General features: G+C 41.7%; 1 protein-coding gene across 2 annotated transcripts in view; it reads right to left on the bottom strand.

Moving 5' to 3' along the window:
- Positions 1 to 14,641, bottom strand: part of myo7ab (myosin VIIAb) — a 54,167-nt gene extending 39,526 nt beyond the window's left edge. For both annotated transcript variants that reach the window (XM_063012306.1, XM_063012307.1), the window contains exons 1-12: positions 14,624 to 14,641; positions 13,786 to 13,899; positions 13,529 to 13,681; positions 12,722 to 12,906; positions 11,828 to 11,949; positions 10,744 to 10,886; positions 10,045 to 10,158; positions 9,301 to 9,454; positions 8,000 to 8,076; positions 5,515 to 5,634; positions 4,056 to 4,195; positions 3,745 to 3,955 (exon numbers count right to left, since the gene is read on the bottom strand). In XM_063012306.1, coding sequence (XP_062868376.1) covers positions 3,745 to 3,955; positions 4,056 to 4,195; positions 5,515 to 5,634; positions 8,000 to 8,076; positions 9,301 to 9,454; positions 10,045 to 10,158; positions 10,744 to 10,886; positions 11,828 to 11,949; positions 12,722 to 12,906; positions 13,529 to 13,681; positions 13,786 to 13,899; positions 14,624 to 14,641 — 1,551 coding nt within the window. The remainder of the gene's footprint in view (positions 1 to 3,744; positions 3,956 to 4,055; positions 4,196 to 5,514; positions 5,635 to 7,999; positions 8,077 to 9,300; positions 9,455 to 10,044; positions 10,159 to 10,743; positions 10,887 to 11,827; positions 11,950 to 12,721; positions 12,907 to 13,528; positions 13,682 to 13,785; positions 13,900 to 14,623) is intronic.
- Between the last annotated feature and the right edge of the window lie 4,818 nt (positions 14,642 to 19,459).

Here is a 19,459-nt window from a genome sequence, read left to right as displayed (position 1 = left end):
GCACGTGCTCAGCGTCACATCCAACTGCTGTCTTTGAAAGATAGGCGCAGGAGTGCTGTCAGCATTGCTGCAGAGATTGAAAAGGTGGGGGGTCAGCCTGTCAGTGCTCAGACCATACGCCGCACACTACATCAAATTGGTCTGCATGGCTGTCACCCCAGAAGGAGGCCTCTTCTGAAGTCTCTACACAAGAAAGCCCGCAAACAGTTTGCTGAAGACATGGCAACAAAGGACATGGATTACTGGAACCATGTCCTATGGTCTGATGAGACCAAGATTAATTTGTTTGGTTCAGATGGTCTCAAGCATGTGTGGCGGCAATCAGGTGAGGAGTACAAAGATAAGTGTGTCATGCCTACAGTCAAGCATGGTGGTGGGAATGCCATGGTCTGGGGCTGCATGAGTGCAGCAGGTGTTGGGGAGTTACATTTCATTGAGGGACACATGAACTCCAATATGTACTGTGGAATACTGAAGCAGAGCATGATCCCCTCCCTCCGGAAACTGGGTCGCAGGGCAGTGTTCCAGCATGATAATGACCCCAAACACACCTCTAAGACGACCACTGCTTTGTTGAAGAGGCTGAGGGTAAAGGTGATGGACTGGCCAAGCATGTCTCCAGACCTAAACCCAATAGAACATCTTTGGGGCATCCTCAAGCGGAAGGTGGAGGAGCGTAAAGTCTCGAATATCCGCCAGCTCCGTGATGTCGTCATGGAGGAGTGGAAAAGCATTCCAGTGGCAACCTGTGAAGCTCTGGTAAACTCCATGCCCAGGAGAGTTAAGGCAGTTCTGGGAAATAATGGTGGCCACACAAAATATTGACACTTCAGGAACTTTCACTAAGGGGTGTACTCACTTTTGTTGCCGGTGGTTTAGACATTAATGGCTGTATATTGAGTTATTTTGAGGGAAGAATAAATTTACACTGTTATATAAGCTGCACACAGACTACTTTTCATTGTGTCAAAGTGTCATTTTGTCAGTGTTGTCCCATGAAAAGATATACTTTAATATCTGCAGAAATGTGAGGGGTGTACTCACTTTTGTGATACACTGTATATATATATATATATATAATGTGTAATTATTTATACATATAAACATTTATATATCATTATAGATTTTATAAAATGCAATATTACACTGTATATTATATAATATATAATATTATATTACATAATATAATGTTAGATATAATACAAATTATAATTACAAAAAAATTTATTATATTCATCATTATATATATATATATATATAAATATATATATATATATATATATATATATATATATATATATTATATATATAGATATATATTATATATATGTTATATATATATATATATTAGGGCTGTCGAAGTTAACGCGATAATAACGCATTAACGCGACCTCAATTTAACGCGATTAAAAAAATTAGTGCCATTAACGCAAATTCTAGTTCATGTTGACACTTGACTGGTAGAACAAACGTTTTAATGTCGGACTTGCCACCGTTTTTCATTTGCGGTTTGTTAACATAATGTAACCGATCGTGGTAGTGATGCACTTGCATAATAAAGAAATAAATACACGCTATATTCACAAGTTGTCGGGAGCAGAACACTTTATTACACTTAATTAACTTCTTCTTCTGTACCGAATACCGGAAAGCTGAGTCGAGCACGTTAGTTCATAAACTATGGAAGCCCCAAAGGGTCAAAACACACTCACTTCGTGTAGAAACGTCCATCAAACCATCGTCACGATACAACCACAGACAAGTCTGATACAATAACTACGCCTTATCCCACCTAAAGCACCGCTGATCTACAATGTTTGCTGATGGAGAAATTCTAAACTACAATCTGACATTTACTGCCTAATATGTGAGTGAATAAACTCCCTTACAGTTTTCTCTTGTCCCAGCAGTTTTTAACATAAGTACATTTAGCATAAAATGTGTTCACCATTTTAATTGTAACATTTCACTTAAAAATCCTTGTTTTCTATAACATTTACACAGATTTTTTTTAATGCGATTAATCACGATTAACTATATGAAATTCTGAGATTAATCGCGATTAAAAATTTTAATCGTTTGACACCCCTAATATATATATATATATATATATATATATATATATATATATATATATACTGTATATCAATTATATACAGTGGGGTCAAAAAGTATTTAGTCAGCCACTGATTGTGCAAGTTCTCCTACTTAGAAAGATGAGAGAGGTCTGTAATTTTCATCATAGGTACACTTCAACTATGAGAGACAAAATGAGAAAAAAAAAGAATTTAAAGAATTTATTTGTAAATTATGGTGGAAAATACGTAAGTATTTGGTCAATAACAAACAAGCAAGATTTCTGGCTCTCACAGACCTGTAACTTCTTCTTTAAGAAGCATTTCTGTCCTCCACTCGTTACCTGTATTAATGGCACCTGTTTGACCTCGTTATCTGTATAAAAGACACCTGTCCACAGCCTCAAACAGTCAGACTCCAAACTCAACCATGGCCAAGACCAAAGAGCTGTCGAAGGACACCAGGAAGAAAATTGTAAACCTGCACCAGGCTGGGAAGAGTGAATCTACAATAGGCAAGCAGGTTGGTGTGAATAAATCAACTGTGGGAGCAATTGTAAGGAAATGGAAGACATACAAGACCATTGATAATCTCCCTTGGGGTCAAGATCTCATCCCGTGGGGTCAAAATGATCATGAGAACGGTGAGCAAAAATCCCTGAACTACACGGAGGGACCTGATGAATGACCTACAGAGAGCTGGGACCAAAGTACAAAGGCTACCATCAGTAACACACTACGTCGAGAGGGACTCAAATCCTGCAGTGCCAGGCGTGTCCCCCTGCTTAAGCCAGTACATGTCCAGGCCCGTCTGAAGTTTGCCAGAGAGCATATGGATGATCCAGAAGAGGATTGGGAGAATATCATGTGGTCAGATGAAACCAAAATGGAACTTTTTGGTAAAAACTCAACTCGTCGTGTTTGGAGGAAGAAGAAGAACCCAAGAACACCATACCTACTGTGAAGCATGGGGGTGGAAACATCATGCTTTGGGGCTGTTTTTCTGCAAAGGGGACAGGACGACTGATCCGTGTTAAGGGAAGAATGAACGGGGCCATGTATCGTGAGATTTTAAGCCAAAACCTCCTTCCATCAGTGAGAGCATTGAAGATGGAACGTGGCTGGGTCTTCCAGCATGACAATAATCCCAAACACACTGCTCGGGCAACGAAGGAGTGGCTCCGTAAAAAGCATTTCAAGGTCCTGGAGTGGCCTAGCCAGTCTCCAGACCTCAACCCCATAGAAAATTTGTGGAGTCCGTGTTGCCCAGCGACAGCCCCAAAACATCACTGCTCTAGAGGAGATCTGCATGGAGGAATGGGCCAAAATACCAGCTACAGTGTGTGCAAACCTGGTGAAGACTTACAGGAAACGTTTCACCTCTGTCATTGCCAACAAAGGTTATGTTACAAAGTATTGAGTTGAACTTTTGTTATTGACCAAATTCTTATTTTCCACCATAATTTACAAAAAAATTCTTTAAAAATCCTACAATGTGATTTCCTGGATTTTTTTCCTGGACAGACCTCTCTCATCTTTCTAAGTAGGAGAACCTGCACAATCAGTGGCTGACTAAATACTTTTTGACCCCACTGTATATATTAAAGATGTAATATTTAGACTATAATATAAAGCCCGGTGCTGAATCTCTTTTTGAGTCTGTGATCACCTTGGGAAACCTGCTCTCCTCGTCGATGAGTGAGATGATGTTCATGGGTTTGTTGGCGATCATGTCCAGCGCCTCCTGGTTGTCGGTGAACTCGATGTGTTGCCAGTTGATGTATTCCAGGTTGTACTCGTCCTGCTCCAGCTTAAACACATGACGCACGAAGAACTGCTGCAGGTTCTCGTTCGCAAAGTTGATGCACAGCTGCTCAAAACTGCCCACATGAAGAGAAGATGCTCAGACGCAGATCACAAAATCAGGTCTGAGTGGCACTAGACACGGGCGCGAAGTAAACAAACAAGCTGCTCACTCACCTGTTGGTGGTGAAATTCTCAAAGCCGAAGATGTCCAGCAGGCCGATGGATCTGCGGCTGCTGTGGTCAGCCGCTGGGGTTCTGTAAATGGTAGCATTGATTTTGTCCACGATCCACACAAACAACCTTCCGTATATTCCCTAAAAAAGAAAGAATTTACAGTGAGGCCCTGATTTACTTCCATTTTTTTTATAAAGAAAAAGTTCTTATTTGCTTAAACCATGAGGATCTGACCAGATTTTTGTTGTTTATAATATTTTATAACAGAAGAAAGTTCTATTGTCTTTATATTAGACAGTATATATTTAAATACATATATATATATTAAGAAAAAAAAAGTGCTCCAATTAACCTGACTGCATGGCAGTTACACTAGGCAGGTTCACCAAACAAGATTTTACAACAACATGCCCTCAGAATAATGAGAATGAAGATGAGAAGCCGAAAGTAAGTGAAAAAAGTTGTAGGATGACCTCAAATCAGCAGGAACAACATCTACACAGAACATCTACACATGTCTAAAATCTGCAAATCATAACAATATTTTATTTTTTTCATTTGGCGGCTCCCTACAGCAGATCTGGTCCTCATACCAGACTTGACACCCTTCCTGACGTAACCTTCCTATTTCTATCTGGGCCTAGGGCTGGCACTGACAGAGCACTGACAAGTGCACCTCACAATGGCTAGGCTTTTTCAGCCATCTTCTCCCAGACATTAGCCAATCACGTGCATGCAGATGCCCGACCAGCCGATAGCGCCACTGAGATTCAAACCCTGGATCACTGGATGTCAGCAGGAGTGGGTTACTGTACTGCTGCTCCACCCATTAGCACCTGTAGCCATTCTGCTAACAGTACAGAGCGATGCTTCTCACGTTAACTAATGCTTGCAAAATAGATACTAATGCTCTTTTTCTCAAAACGACAGGTATGACTTTTTAGAGGAGTTGCAGCCCCACATGCTAGGGTGGCTGGAGGGGATTTTAACTGTGTTTTAAAGAAACAAGATAGAAGACAGTAAAGGAGGATGTTAAAGTCAACAAAACTTTGGTTTTATTGAGGGTTTAGTTGATTTTAGTCAACTGTTTTAGAAAAGTGCACCCAACTATATTTTACTTAAAAAAGCTGCCAAACTGACTAACAAAATCTCCAGGATGTTTCAGACTGTTAGACCCAATGCTAAAGCTTTTCCAGTCTTAAAAGCATTGATAATTAAAACTATCCTTACAAGTACTTTTATTTAAACACGGGTCATTAGGTGTTGCAATACCCATCATGTTACTATCCAACATTATTCACCATATTACTTATCTGTCACCAGTAATATGAGACTGCCCGCCGATGGGTGCTAAATTGACCAGTCTTTTCCCACTGGTGTAACAGTAGAAGGAGGCTTATTTTACCCAATGATATTAAAATAAAATGGAAACTCCAATCCCAATAGAAACTGTCCAAACCTTAACGAAGGCGTCTCGTACATCAAGTCCCTGATCCACGCTGAGTGGAGTGGATACACTTTCTCCTCGAGTGATGAGGGTACGAGAGGTCAAACACATCCTGACGTCCTCAGGGTCCACCTGGCACATACACAAAATAATAAAATAATAATAAAAAAAATAATAAACCACACAGAAATGCTAACATTTCTGCTGATCCTTTCTGTGTGGAGCATGTTCTCCCCGTGTCTGCGTGGGTTGGGTTTCCTCTGGGAGCTCCGGTTTCCTCCCTTTAGTCCAAAAACGTACAGTCAGGTTCATTGTTAATACTAAAATTGCACTAGGTGTGTGTGTGTGTGTGTGTGTGTGTATGCCCTATGATGAACTGGCAGCCCATCCAAGGTGTTTCACATTTTTCGCCCAGTGAATCGTACCCACCGCAACCCTGAACAGGATAAAGCGGTGGTTAAACTGACAATGAATGAATGAATGTTTTATTATTGTATCTTTTATTTGAAAAGCATTTGCTTTTTGAAATGATTTATGTATTTTAATGGGCATTTAAACTGGTGGTCATGTGTCCGTTCAATATGTCCACATACTTTTGGCACTGTAGTTAGTCTGTTGATGCATGCTCAATAATCCAGGTACACAAATCCACAAAGTTTGAATCAGTTCATCTGAACTGATTCAAACTTTGTGCACTATAGTTAGTGCACGTGATCATTTTAATGTGTCGTTTTGCCACCAGGGGGCAGAAGAACAGCTCTCCAGTGTATCTGCTGTACAATACAGACTCAGGAGGTCACGTGGTTGGCTGAAGGATGTGAGAGCACCATGAAGATGAAGAGATGCTGTGGAGGAGCTGCAGGCGGGAGGAGAGGAGGCTGTTCATGCTGCGTTCATGCTCTGATAACACCATCTGAACTTCTCTAATGACGGCATTTATCTCCAACTCCCCTCCACTGGCTTCCTCTAACAGCACTGACGGGTTCCTCCCAGAACCGTGATGAGAGGAACCAGAGAGGCACACTGAGAGAGGGCATGCTAGTGCTACCGCCAGCTCATTAACATAACTTTTTTACAGCTGGTTTCAGTGTTTTAAGAGGTCTCAGACTTACCAGCTTGATTTATGTGATGTGAATCCACAGAGGTTTTGGTGCATTTCATATAATAAACATCAAGGCGTGTCATCTACACATTTATTTATTTATTTATTTATTTACTGGGTCTGTTTTACCACCACATTGTCTTCTTCAGGGTCGCAGTGGGTCAGAAACACCCCGGATAGGTCAATTAACTTGACTGCACGTCGTTGGACTGTGGGAGGAAACCCACATGGACACGAGGAGAACATGCAAACTCCACACAGAAAGAACCTGAACTGCTCCACCTATGAATTGAACCCAGGACCTTCTTCCTGTGAGGTGACAGTGCTACCCACCGAGCCACCGTGCTGCCCTGCCATCTGTACAGTGTTATGTAAAATGCTTTAGGCACATATACTGTATTAACTTTCAAATCAAACATGTTATATTCACTATGGACAAAAGTATTGGGACACCTGATCGTCTTTCCTTTGTAGCTTTAATATCACCCACTCTTCTGGAAAACCTTTCTACAAGACTTAGGAGTGTGACTGTGGGAATTTGTGCCCATTTAGTCAGCATAGTCAGTGCAGTCAGTCATTCTAAAGTGTTTAGCTGGGCTGAGTGTTCATCAGGGCTCTGTGTGGAGCAACAGGAGCTTCTTTGCACACAACTTGTCAAACCATGTCTTTATAGAGCTCGCTTTGTGATGCAAACTCCACACAGAAAGGACCCAGACCACTCCACCTGGGAACTGAACCCAGGACCTTCTTGCTGTGAGGCAGCAGTGCTACCCACCAGTGTATTTATAGTGTATATGGACATGTGTTAAATAATTAACAATAATTTATAATAATAATTAATAGTTACTTGTGATACATTTTAACAGATCCTTGCTCATGCTTAAAAAAACACTCACCCACTTTCTTAACCGCTTATCCCAGCTTTTCAATGGGCGCAAGGCACACAGTAACACACTGGACGAGGCGCCAGTCCATCGCAGGGCAGACACACACACACACACACACACACATACACATACATACACCCATTCATCTACAGGGTAATTCAGTTTCTACAGTTAACCTGACTGCATGTTTTTGGACTGTGGAAGGAAACCGGAGCTCCCGGAGGAAACCCACGCAGACACGGGGAGAACATGCAAACTCCACACAGAAAGGACCCGGACCACTCCACCTGGGAAGTGAACCCAGGAGCTTCTTGCTGTGAGGCAACAGTGCTACCCACAAAGCCACCCTCTAAAAAAAACACTATATTTTAATTATATTTATAAGTTTAAAGTATAAAGACGTTGCTTGTTATGTAAAGAAGTACCTAAATACACACAAAAAAAAGAACAAATGTTTTCCATTAACATCTATGTTTAAACACTTAGTAAATACAAACCAGCTCTTTACCTCCAGTAGGTTTGCAGCTTTGCTCAGGTCGGACGAGCTGACCACTACACAAGCGTCCAAGTGTTTAAATGTCTGAGCTGTGAGTGAGGACAAACACAGACACACTTTATTATTAATCACACCTGTTATTAGATTAGATTAGATTAGATTCAACTTTATTGTCATTGTGCAGAGTACAAGAACAGAGCCAATTAAATGCAGCAGCGTCTAACCAGAAGTGCAGGAGAGAGATTATTTACATATAATACAGTTAAACACACAAGTGAAAGAATATTAAACAGGTACTGCTGATTGTACAGTGTATAGACCAGTATATACTAATCAGCCATAACATTAAAACCACCTCCTTGTTTCTACACTCACTGTCCATTTTATCAGCTCCACTTACCATATAGAAGCACTTTGTAGTTCTACAATTACTGACTGTAGTCCATCTGTTTCTCTGCTTGCTTTGTTACCCCCCTTTCATGCTATTCTTCAATGGTCAGGACCCCCACAGGACCACCACAGAGCAGGTATTATTTAGGTGGTGGATCATTCTCAGCACTGCAGTGACACTGACATGGTGGTGGTGTGTTAGTGTGTGTTGTGCTGGTATGAGTGAATCAGACACAGCAGCGCTGCTGGAGTTTTTAAATACCGTGTCCACTCACTGTCCACTCTATTAGACACTCCTACCTAGTTGGTCATCTATTGCTGCTGTTTGAGTTGGTCATCTTCTAGACCTTCATCAGTGGTCACAGGATGCTGCCCACGAGGCGCTGTTGGCTGGATATTTTTGGTTGGTGGACTATTCTCAGTCCAGCAGTGACAGTGAGGTGTTTAAAAACTCCATCAGTGCTGCTGTGTCTGATCCACTCATACCAGCACAACACACACTAACACACCACCACCATGTCAGTGTCACTGCAGTGCTGAGAATGATCCACCACCTAAATAATACCTGCTCTGTGGTGGTCCTGTGGGGGTCCTGACCATTGAAGAACAGCATGAAAGAGGGCTAACAAAGCATGCAGAGAAACAGATGGACTACAGTCAGTAATTGTAGAACTACAAAGTGCTTCTATATGGTAAGTGGAGCTGATAAAATGGACAGTAAGTGTAGAAACAAGGAGGTGGTTTTAATGTTTAATGCTGATCAGTGTATACACAAATAGTGCAATAGTGTCATGTGCAAATTTGCAAATACTGATTGTACATACAGATAAAATGGTACACTTGTGAACAGAACAGAGTAATAACCATAGCGGGTGTAGTTATTATAAAACGTAATAACCACACCTGCTCGGTTCTGCTCGTACCCTGAAAGCGCAGATTGCCCATGTGCAGGATGGCAGCCAGCAGCTTGCAGATCTCCCAGTTCTCAGTAACTGTGAACATCAGGACCTTCATGGCCGACTGGATGCTGGAGTACTCCTTCATATCATCCCGACTGTCACACTCGATACAGCTCCCCTGAACAGAAAACACATCAGGAACGATCAGGAATCTCTTATTTATTAAGAAACTCAATCCATTATAAGAATATCAATGTTTCCCAATAGCTATATAATACAGGACATGATCAAATTTACGTGGACGCCATTTCTAACCTGAGTGTTTGACTATTTTAACCATATCCATCACAAACAAGGCACATTTTTTTGCTTTGATAAAGCTGCATCGGTCCTTTTGCACCACCTACTACCAAGTTTTAAACTGCAATGTTACCGAAAATAATAAATAATATAAGCACAATAAGATCACATTAGATTAGATTTTAATCACTGAGCAGCTGCGTACAGGCATAAAATCAGCACACTGTAACGGGACGAGTTGTGCCTCAGTGGTGTTGCCCTGTACCTGTATTTGCCAAGGTTGAACAATACTGGCACTAACAAAAAGGTTAAAGTGAAAATAAAAGAGGTGTCCAAAACAATTAAAACAAACACAGTAACAGACACATAAACAGCCGCAGCCCTCAAAGGAGAAAGTGGACAGAACAGTGACAGCGCAGAAATTTGAACTGGCGCGATTTGATCAAGCGGTGCAGCAAAAGCCCTCACCATGGTCAAATAGGTGTAGTCTGTAGCCGAGCCTAGTCCCAGTCTGGTCTTGAGATCAGAACTCATGCCCTTCAACATGCAGTAGAATATGTGGTAGTTTCTTTCATCTGGAGCCTGAAAACAAGGATTCTATCTGATTAGAAAAAAAAACATCAGGATCTATAAACATGCATGATATACACTATATGGCCAAAAGTTTGTGGACACCTACTGTAATTATTGCTAATTGTGTGGCAGCTATATGAGAAAGGCCATGAACACATGGCTGTGCAGTGGCCTGCATGGAATCCTGACCTCAACACCTTTGGGAAGAATTGGAACACTGCCAGGCCTTCTCATTTTGACTTAATAGGCACAAATTTCCACAGGCACACTTGAAAATCTTAGAGAAAGCCTTGTCAAACATGGAGTCTATTATAAAGTAACTCTTAGGGCAGTTGTAACCTAGTGGTTAAAGTACTGGACTAGTAATCAAAAGGTCACTGGTTCAAGCCCTGCCAGGTCACTGCCAGGTTGCCACTGTTGGGCCCTTGAGCAAGGCCCTTAACCCTCAATTGCTTAGACTGTAGACTGTCACGGTACTTTAAGTCGCTTTGGATAAAAGCATCTGCTAAAAACAGAAACGAAACAAGCCCATGCATAGGTGTCCACATAAATGCCTTTCTATGCATGAGTGTGATCACTGTGCTCTTCTCGTACCTGTCTGCACACTCGTGATTTCTCCAGCAGGTATTGCTCGACCTTCGCCCCCTCGATGGCTCCTCTCTTGTTGAAGAAAATGTCGATGTATTTGCCGAAGCGACTGGAGTTATCGTTGCGTATGGTCTTAGCATTCCCGAAAGCTGTTCAGGACAGATTATTTAATTATTTCCTTTATCAAGTCATGAATTAGTCGGGTCTTTCACACTGTGTGGTCCTTTTGGACCTTTGTGTGGACCTTTTGGGGTCAAGAAACCTTTATTTATCATTTAAAAACATTGTGTTTTTTCAGCACTGGATAGGAGCGGCAGTCTAATACTTCAGCCCAACACTTAAAAGACCCAGAATCGCTACTGGCCTGGTCAGGCTCCCAACACACAGAAGTGGCCAGTTTAAATATGAAAACATCATGTGGTTTTTTCAGCTGTCCAGTCTTTTTTGGACCTGCTAGCACACTTATTTATCCAGAGAAGGAACACAAGGTAAAAATGTTCAGACTAAATACACACATTATTGTTCATGATGAACCTGATGCCTAATCAACACTCCATTGTGTGTATATGTGTGTACACTATATGGACAAAAGTATTGGGACGCACCTTCTAATTACTGAATGCATGTGTTTCAGCCACAACAATAATTTAGGAAATTACATGCTTCCAATGTTGCAGCAACAGTTTAGGGAAGGCCCCTTTGCACAAATTAAGCTCTATAAAGACCTGATGAAAATCTTTAAAGAAACTACAGAGCCCTGATCTCAGCCGCTTTGGGTTGAACTGGAACATTAAATGAGCCTTTCTTGACCCCAATCAGTGCCCGGGCGTACCAAGGCTGTCGTCTTCTGACTAAACAAGTACAAATTCCCACAGACGTACTTCAAAGTCTCGTGAGAAGCCTTCTCAAAAGAGCGTCTGTTGTTCTCACACAGAGGTCACTTTGTTTTAATAGCATTCGTTTTAGAAATGGGACGTCCAACAAGTTCGTGGTCAGGTGTCCAAATACTTTGGGCCATACAGTGTGTATATAGTGCAAACTACGATTGTAAAATAATATAAATTAAACAGTGAAATATGGGACTTCTGACCTTCTAGAATGGGATTGGCCTCCAGAACCTGCTGCTCGATCCAGGAATGCTGTCCACTGATCGCCGCCAGGAACTGCAGGATGAGTTTGGTGCTCTCAGTCTTCCCGGCTCCAGACTCACCACTGACGGACACAACACCAAATATACACTGATCAGCCATAACATTAAAACCACCTCCTTGTTTCTACACACATTGTCCATTTTATCAGCTCCACTTACCATATAGAAGCAATTTGTAGTTCTACAATTACAGTTGCGTTGTGCTGGTATGAGTTGATCAGACACAGCAGCGCTGCTGAAGTTTTTAAACACCTCACTGTCACTGCCGGACTAAGAATAGTCCACCAACCAACAGCGCCCCATGGGCAGCGTCCTGTGACCACTGATGAAGGTCTAGAAGATGACCAACTCAAACAGCAGCAACAGATGAGCGATCGTCTCTGACTTTACATCTACAAGGTGGACCAATAGAGTGGACAGTGAGTGGACACGGTATTTAAAAACTCCAGCAGCGCTGCTGTGTCTGATCCACTCATACCAGCACAACACACACTAACACACCACCACCATGTCAGTGTCACTGCAGTGCTGAGAATGATCCACCACCTAAATAATACCTGCTCTGTGGTGGTCCTGTGGGGGTCCTGACCATTAAAGAACAGGGTGAAAGGGGGCTAACAAAGTATGTAGAGAAACAGATGGACTACAGTCAGTAATTGTAGAACTACAAAGTGCTTTTATATGGTAAGTGGAGCTGATAAAATGGACAGTGAGTGTAGAAACAAGGAGGTGGTTTTAATGTTATGGCTGATTGGTGTAGATACTAAACTGGTCTTTTACTGGTATTTGTGTACAGTGACCACAGATTAGCTCCACCTGATTTGACGTTGGTACCTGATGATGCAGCACTGGTCCCTCTTGTTCCTCTGCATGTTGAAGTAACAGTTGTCAGCGATGCCGAAGATGTGCGGCGACATTTCTGTGATCTTTTTATTAGTGTAGAGCCGAATGTGGTCCGCCGTGTAGATGGGAAGCAGCTGATAGGGATTCACTGCAACCAGGATTGAACCTGTGTACGTCTAAAACGCCAAAAACGACACTTATGATGATCTTGTGTTTCATGGCAGCTTTGGAATTGAAATTACCTTTGCAACTGTGTTTTTTTTTTTTAATAAATAATGAAGTTTGGAGCTCAAAGTTCTTTGTCCAACACACAAATTCCCAAATTTCCCAATTTCTGACTGCACGTCTTTGGACTGTGGGAGGAAACTGGAGCACCTGGAGGAAACCCACATAGACACGGGGAGAACATGCAAACTACACACAGAAAGGACCCGGACAGCTCCACCTGGGACTCAAACCCAGGACCTTCTTGCTGTGAGGCGACAGTGCTACCCACTAAGCCACCGTGTCTCTGCTTCATTTATATAAGAATATAATATTGTAAGGATACAATATTGGGAGGGTGGTCATAATGTTATGCCTAATCGGTGTGTATAAAGAAGTGTAGCAGTATTGCACATGTACAAATAAGAGTATTATTGCATGATGTGTAAAGTTATTGCACTTCAGTTTACAATAATATTGAGGTGGGGGGGGGGGGGGGGGGGGGGGTACTTGTTTAATGCAACAAAGGGAAGAATCTAACCACTGGTTTAGATCACTGGTTTAGAAGAATCACAGCAACAGGTCTTTACTCACATATATAACCCGTTCGTTGTAACGGATAAAGAGGTTTCGAAGGATGCCGGCCTCGTTCAGGTCCCCCAGACGAATCATGTCCTCCACTCCGTGGATGGAGGTGGGGTGCATGGGCTTTATGTTAATGGCATTCTGAGGTGAGATCCAGCGCTCCTGCACACACAAACGTACCGATCATCGTATTTTCATCTCACTTTACAGCGTTCAAACCCTGCAGAAGGAACGGAAATCAACGTGACCTCTGCTTAAACGCTTACCTGACCCTCATCATCCAGCACCAGGATCTGACCCGAATCGCAGAGCTTGACCACAGCTCCGACTGGAACGTCAAACTGGCCACCTTTCTTCAGGTCCAGCCACACATAGTCCCCCTGGAGGACAAAAATCCTGACCTTATTTGAATTTTTATACAGTCCAGTTATATCTTAGCATGTTTTATTTTATTAGTTAGACTCAGTGGCAGGGCGAACGAGAAAAATATAGACGGACCGAGGATCTATCCTTGAGGTACACCATGAGAAATACATGATAGATAGATAGATAGATAGATAGATAGATAGATAGATAGATAGATAGATAGATAGATAGATAGATAGATAGATAGATAGACAGACAGACAGACAGACAGACAGACAGACAGACAGACAGACAGACAGAAGTGATGTCCCAATACTTGGGCAGCTGTAGCCTAGGGGTTAGGGTGCTGGACTAGTAATCAAAAGGTTTGCTGGTTCAAGCCCCACCACTGCCAGGTTGCCACTGTTGGGCCATTGAGCAAGGCTCTTAACCTTCAATTGCTTAGACAATAAGTCGCTTTGGATAAAAGTGTCTGCTATTTTTTGTCAGTATAGTGTATTAAATTACTTTGATTCCATACATGAATATTAGGGCTGTACAGTAGAATCCCTGGACATGACCTCACTCACCCTATTACAGGGCATCACTCACCCATCTTTCTGGAAGGTCGAGGAAACTAAGATACCCAAAAATAAACCCAGACAGACGCAGGGAGAACACAGGGGGACCCAGACTAAGCTAGCCGTGGTTGATAATGACGTTTACTGAATGCAGACAGGTTGCCGGACTTGTGCTTACCTGCTGCAGAATGACCATGTTTCTGGTTTACGTCCTGACATTAGAGGTCACAACACCGGAGTCCTGTAAGAAACGACGTTCAGTGTTTACATGCAGGAGGAATCAAACGAAAAGACGCAGTTAATCACAGTTAATCATGCAGCACTGATGAAGATGGATTGATCAAACATCACAAGCATCACACAAAACACGTTGATGTAGTGCAAGACAATAAAATACAAAATAAAATGCAATGTAATTCAAAAATAAGATATAAAAATCTAAAAAATATGAAAATATTAGAATATACACTGATCAGCCATAACATTAAAACCACCTCCTTGTTTCTACACTCACTGTCCATTTTATCAGCTCCACTTACTATATAACTATATAAGATAATCAAGCACTTTGTAGTTCTACAATTACTGACTGTAGTCCATCTGTTTCTCTGCATGCTTTGTTAGCCCCCTTTCATGCTGTTCTTCAATGGTCAGGACCCCCACAGGACCCCCACAGAGCAGGTATTATTTAGGTGGTGGATCATTCTCAGCACTGCAGTGACACTGACATGGTGGTGGTGTGTTAGTGTGTGTTGTGCTGGTATGAGTGGATCAGACACAGCAGCGCTGCTGGAGTTTTTAAACACCTCACTGTCACTGCTGGACTGAGAATCGTCCACCAACCAAAAACATCCAGCCACCAGCACCCCGTGGGCAGCGTCCTGTGACCACTGATGAAGGTCTAGAAGATGACTGACTCAAACAGCAGCAATAGATGAGCGATCGTCTCTGACTTTACATCTACAAGGTGGACCAACTAGGTAGGAGTGTCTAATAGAGTGGACAGTGAGTGGACACGGTATTTAAAAACTCCAGCAGTGCTGCTGTGTCTGATCACTAACACACCACCACCATGTCAGTGTCACTGCAGTGCTGAGAATGATCCACCACCTAAATAATACCAGCTCTGTGGGGGTCCTGACCATTGAAGAACAGGGTGAAAGCAGGTTAAAAAAGCATGCAGAGAGACAGATGGACTACAGTCAGTAATTGTAGAACTACAAAGTGCTTCTATATGGTAAGTGGAGCTGATAAAATGGACAGTGAGTGTAGAAACAAGGAGGTGGTTTTAATGTTATGGCTGATCAGTGTATTACAAAAATAGAATATAGAACATATAACAAAGAACACAAAACAAAAGGTGTAGCTTATAAACAAAAGGTGTAGCTTATAAACAAAAGGTGTAGCTTATAAACAAAAGGTGTAGCTTATACGTGTGCAATTGTGTGCATTTGCAAAGCTGATTGTCTTTTATGGGTACTATAGGCTCTGTGTCCTCTTATAGCACCAGTGAGAGTCGTTCTAGATTAGACATTATAGATTGAATCTCTGAAGAAATCTGAAAGATGTTTGTCAAGGATATTGATCAGATAATCAAGCTAAATTTATTAGCATTCGCCAAAATCTTGGATTTGTGAATATTAATGAAAAACAACACACATATTTGTTAATTATGTTTATAGACTATGTGCCGTATTTGGCCCGGTACACAAGCGTATTAGAGTAAATAAATGAGACATTGACCCGACGCTGACTCGCTCCGGACCGTAAAGCTCAGAGACAGAGGTAACGTTACAGAGAACCTGAGCTGACCTGAATTACACTGAATGATTCTGAGAAAACGGTGATTTCATCCTGGTCTCCTAAATGTACACGAACCCTGCGCTCATCCTCACATCAGTAATTTGTTGACCATGGGCTCTGAGGGGTCGTCTGAAAGTCGTCCACCCACTATTAGCCAAGATCCTTGAATTCTGGTCTATAAGTCAGGGCTAAAACGTGCCTGTACACACTTGCTTCATTGTGATTTAGAGTATGTTTTCCTTTTTCTCACCCTTTTTATCTTGTTATTATATTATTATTATCTTATCATATTTTATTAGGTTTTGTACAGCACTTCGGTTAATGCAAGTTATTTTATCATTTTATCATCAAATACATTTTTCTTGCTTACTAAATATGTTGTTGGGTTTGATGAAATTGTTCATTAAAAACAATTAAAGTTTGGTTTTGATTTTGTTATAAATCAAAACAGTTGGTTTAGTGTTATTTTCATCATGCAGATTAAGGTATTAAGTCATTTTGCATCACAATGAGGGAGAGCAACTACTTAATTTTATTTTTATTTTGAATATATTAAAGGCAAATATTCACAACCGAAAATCTTTACTTCGTTATGTATCTGGCCCACATTATCCTTGAACAAGCCTTTCCACACACCAGCGCCGAGATTCCAAACTCCTCAGTTTGAAACTCGGCATTGCCACCGGTTGGCTGGTGCCATCTAGCAGGCATAAGTCCATCAGAGACCCTCAGAGAACAGGGGTTCACAGTGTCATGTGATCAGAAAGTGTCCAATTATAAAAGACTAGAAGAGGATTAACTTACATTGTGCATGAAAAAGTTTAGATCTAGTCTCTAGTCCCAATGCTTACATGATTAAACAGTACAGCAACACTGCTGTACCTGCTGCACTCATACCAGAACAACACACACTAACATGTCATCACCAGTGTAGTGCTGGGAAGGATCCTTCACCCCAATAACGGTGGGGTACCTGAGGGTCTCTTTCCGTAAATGAATGATGAACACACACACACACACACACACACACACACACACACACACACACACACTATACAGACAAAAGTATTGGGACACCACTCCTATTTATTAGACTTTAGATATTTTGAACACACCTATTCCTACGTATAAAATCAATTATTTAAAATAAATTAAATGCCTTTAAATATGTGCCAAAAGTTTGGGGAAGGCTATTTCCCTTTCCTAAAAGTATGATTGTTCTTGAGTGCACAAAGCAAGTTCAATAAAGACGTGGTTTGTTTTGACAAGTTAGGTTTAGAGAAACTATATCAAGCTCTGACTGTTAACCCTGTTAAAGTGCCGGGTTTAACATGGGGGTCTGTTCTCTGACTGAATAGGCAAAAATCCCCACAGGTACGTTTCAAAATCTTGTGGAAAACCTTACCCAAATAAGATTTAAGGCTGTCGTTGCATTAAAAAAGACCATATTTATACTCTTGGTTTTGTAATGAATGTTTTTATAAGCACATATACAACCATACAGGCCAAAAACCTGAGTGTCACATCCATAACGTCTATGCCGAGGCCTGAAGCTTTTTCTCTCTGTCAGAATCCTCTACAGCTTCTGCTGTTTCCCTCTCAGTCTAATTTCTGCTCTGTTCTCGCCCTCTCTCCAGGACACGGTGCTAATCTGTGCTCACTGGGTGCTGGAAATAGACGAGATGATTACTGGTTGAATAAGTGAATAAGCCTCATTAAAATGCAGGACTGCGTAACAAGCGCCATGACATTCATTTAGCAGCCGAGCGTTTTCACATGAACATTAACGTCTGTGTTTAACATCCATCAGGATCTGTGAATAAAAACATCCGAATTATAAATGCCCTCCGGAGAAACGTCATTTCTAATGTGGACCTGCCTTCATTCATTATGTGCTTAAAATAATCAAAGGAATTATTTCTTTATGTCTACAACAATGAACAAATTTAACACAGTAAATTGGGTTGATTGTAATTGGAAGAGGTCATACAGCAAAAGTCTATAATGTCCTTACATTATATATTAAACATTATAATATACACTGATTAGGCATAACATTATGACCACCTTGCTAATATTGTGTTGGTCCCTTTTTTGCTGCCCCATACGGAACAAACTGTGATGCTCTGTGTATTCTGACACCTTTCTATCAGAACCAGCATGAACTTCTTCAGCAGTTTGAGCTACAGTAGCTCATCTGTTGGATCGGACCACATGGGCCAGCCTTCGCTCCCCACGTTCATCAATGAGCCTTGGTCGCCCATGACCCTGTCGCCGGTTTACCACTGTTCCTACCTTGGACCACTTTTGATAGATACTGACCACTGCAGACCAGGAACACCCCACAAGAGCTGCAGTTTTGGAGATGCTCTGACCCAGTCGTCTGGCCATCACAATTTGGCCCTCGTCAAACTCACTCAAATCCTCACGCTCGCCCATTTTTCCTGCTTCTAACATCAATTTTGAGGATAAAATGTCACTTGCTCCCCCCACTAACAGGTGCTGTGATGAAGAGATAATCAGTGTTATTCACTTCACCTGTCAGTGCTCATAATGTTATGCCTGGTCGGTGTACACTGTATGAATAAAACTATGGGGACACCTGACAATGAGCTAAAACCATAAACATTAATACTGAATTGCTCCAGCTTTTCTTTGAAGCTTTAATTAATTAATGTATTTATTTATTAGGATTTTAATGTACAAGATTCATCAGTTCACAAGTTTAATGTCAAACACAGTCATGGACAATGGAAACCGGAGCTCCCGGAGGAAACCCACGCAGACACGGGGAGAACATGCAAACTCTACACAGAAAGGACCCGGACCGCTCAGCCTCAAACCCAGGACCTTCTTGCTGTGAGGCGACAGTACTACCCACTTTGAACCTTATTATCATCCACTCTTCTGGGAAGCATTTCTACGAGACTTTGAAGTGTGTCTGTGGGAATTTGTGCCCATTTAGTCCATAGAGTCAGTGCGGTCAGGCATTGATGTTGTTAAAAAAGATAAGACCTGTCTCGCCATCTAAGTTAATTCATCCCAAAAGTGTTTTGAGTTGGGTTGAGTGTTCACCAGGGCACAGCTAGTCAAACCATGTCTTTATAGAGGGCAGCTGTAGCCTAACAGTTAGGGTACTGAACTAGTAAGCAGAAGGTTGCTGGTTTAAACCCCACCACTGTGAGGTTGCACTGTTGGGCCCTTGAGCAAG

This window comes from Trichomycterus rosablanca, chromosome 16, assembly GCF_030014385.1.
Source record: "Trichomycterus rosablanca isolate fTriRos1 chromosome 16, fTriRos1.hap1, whole genome shotgun sequence".
Taxonomy (NCBI): Eukaryota; Metazoa; Chordata; class Actinopteri; order Siluriformes; family Trichomycteridae; genus Trichomycterus; species Trichomycterus rosablanca.
This window is presented reverse-complemented; position numbering and strand designations above follow the sequence as displayed.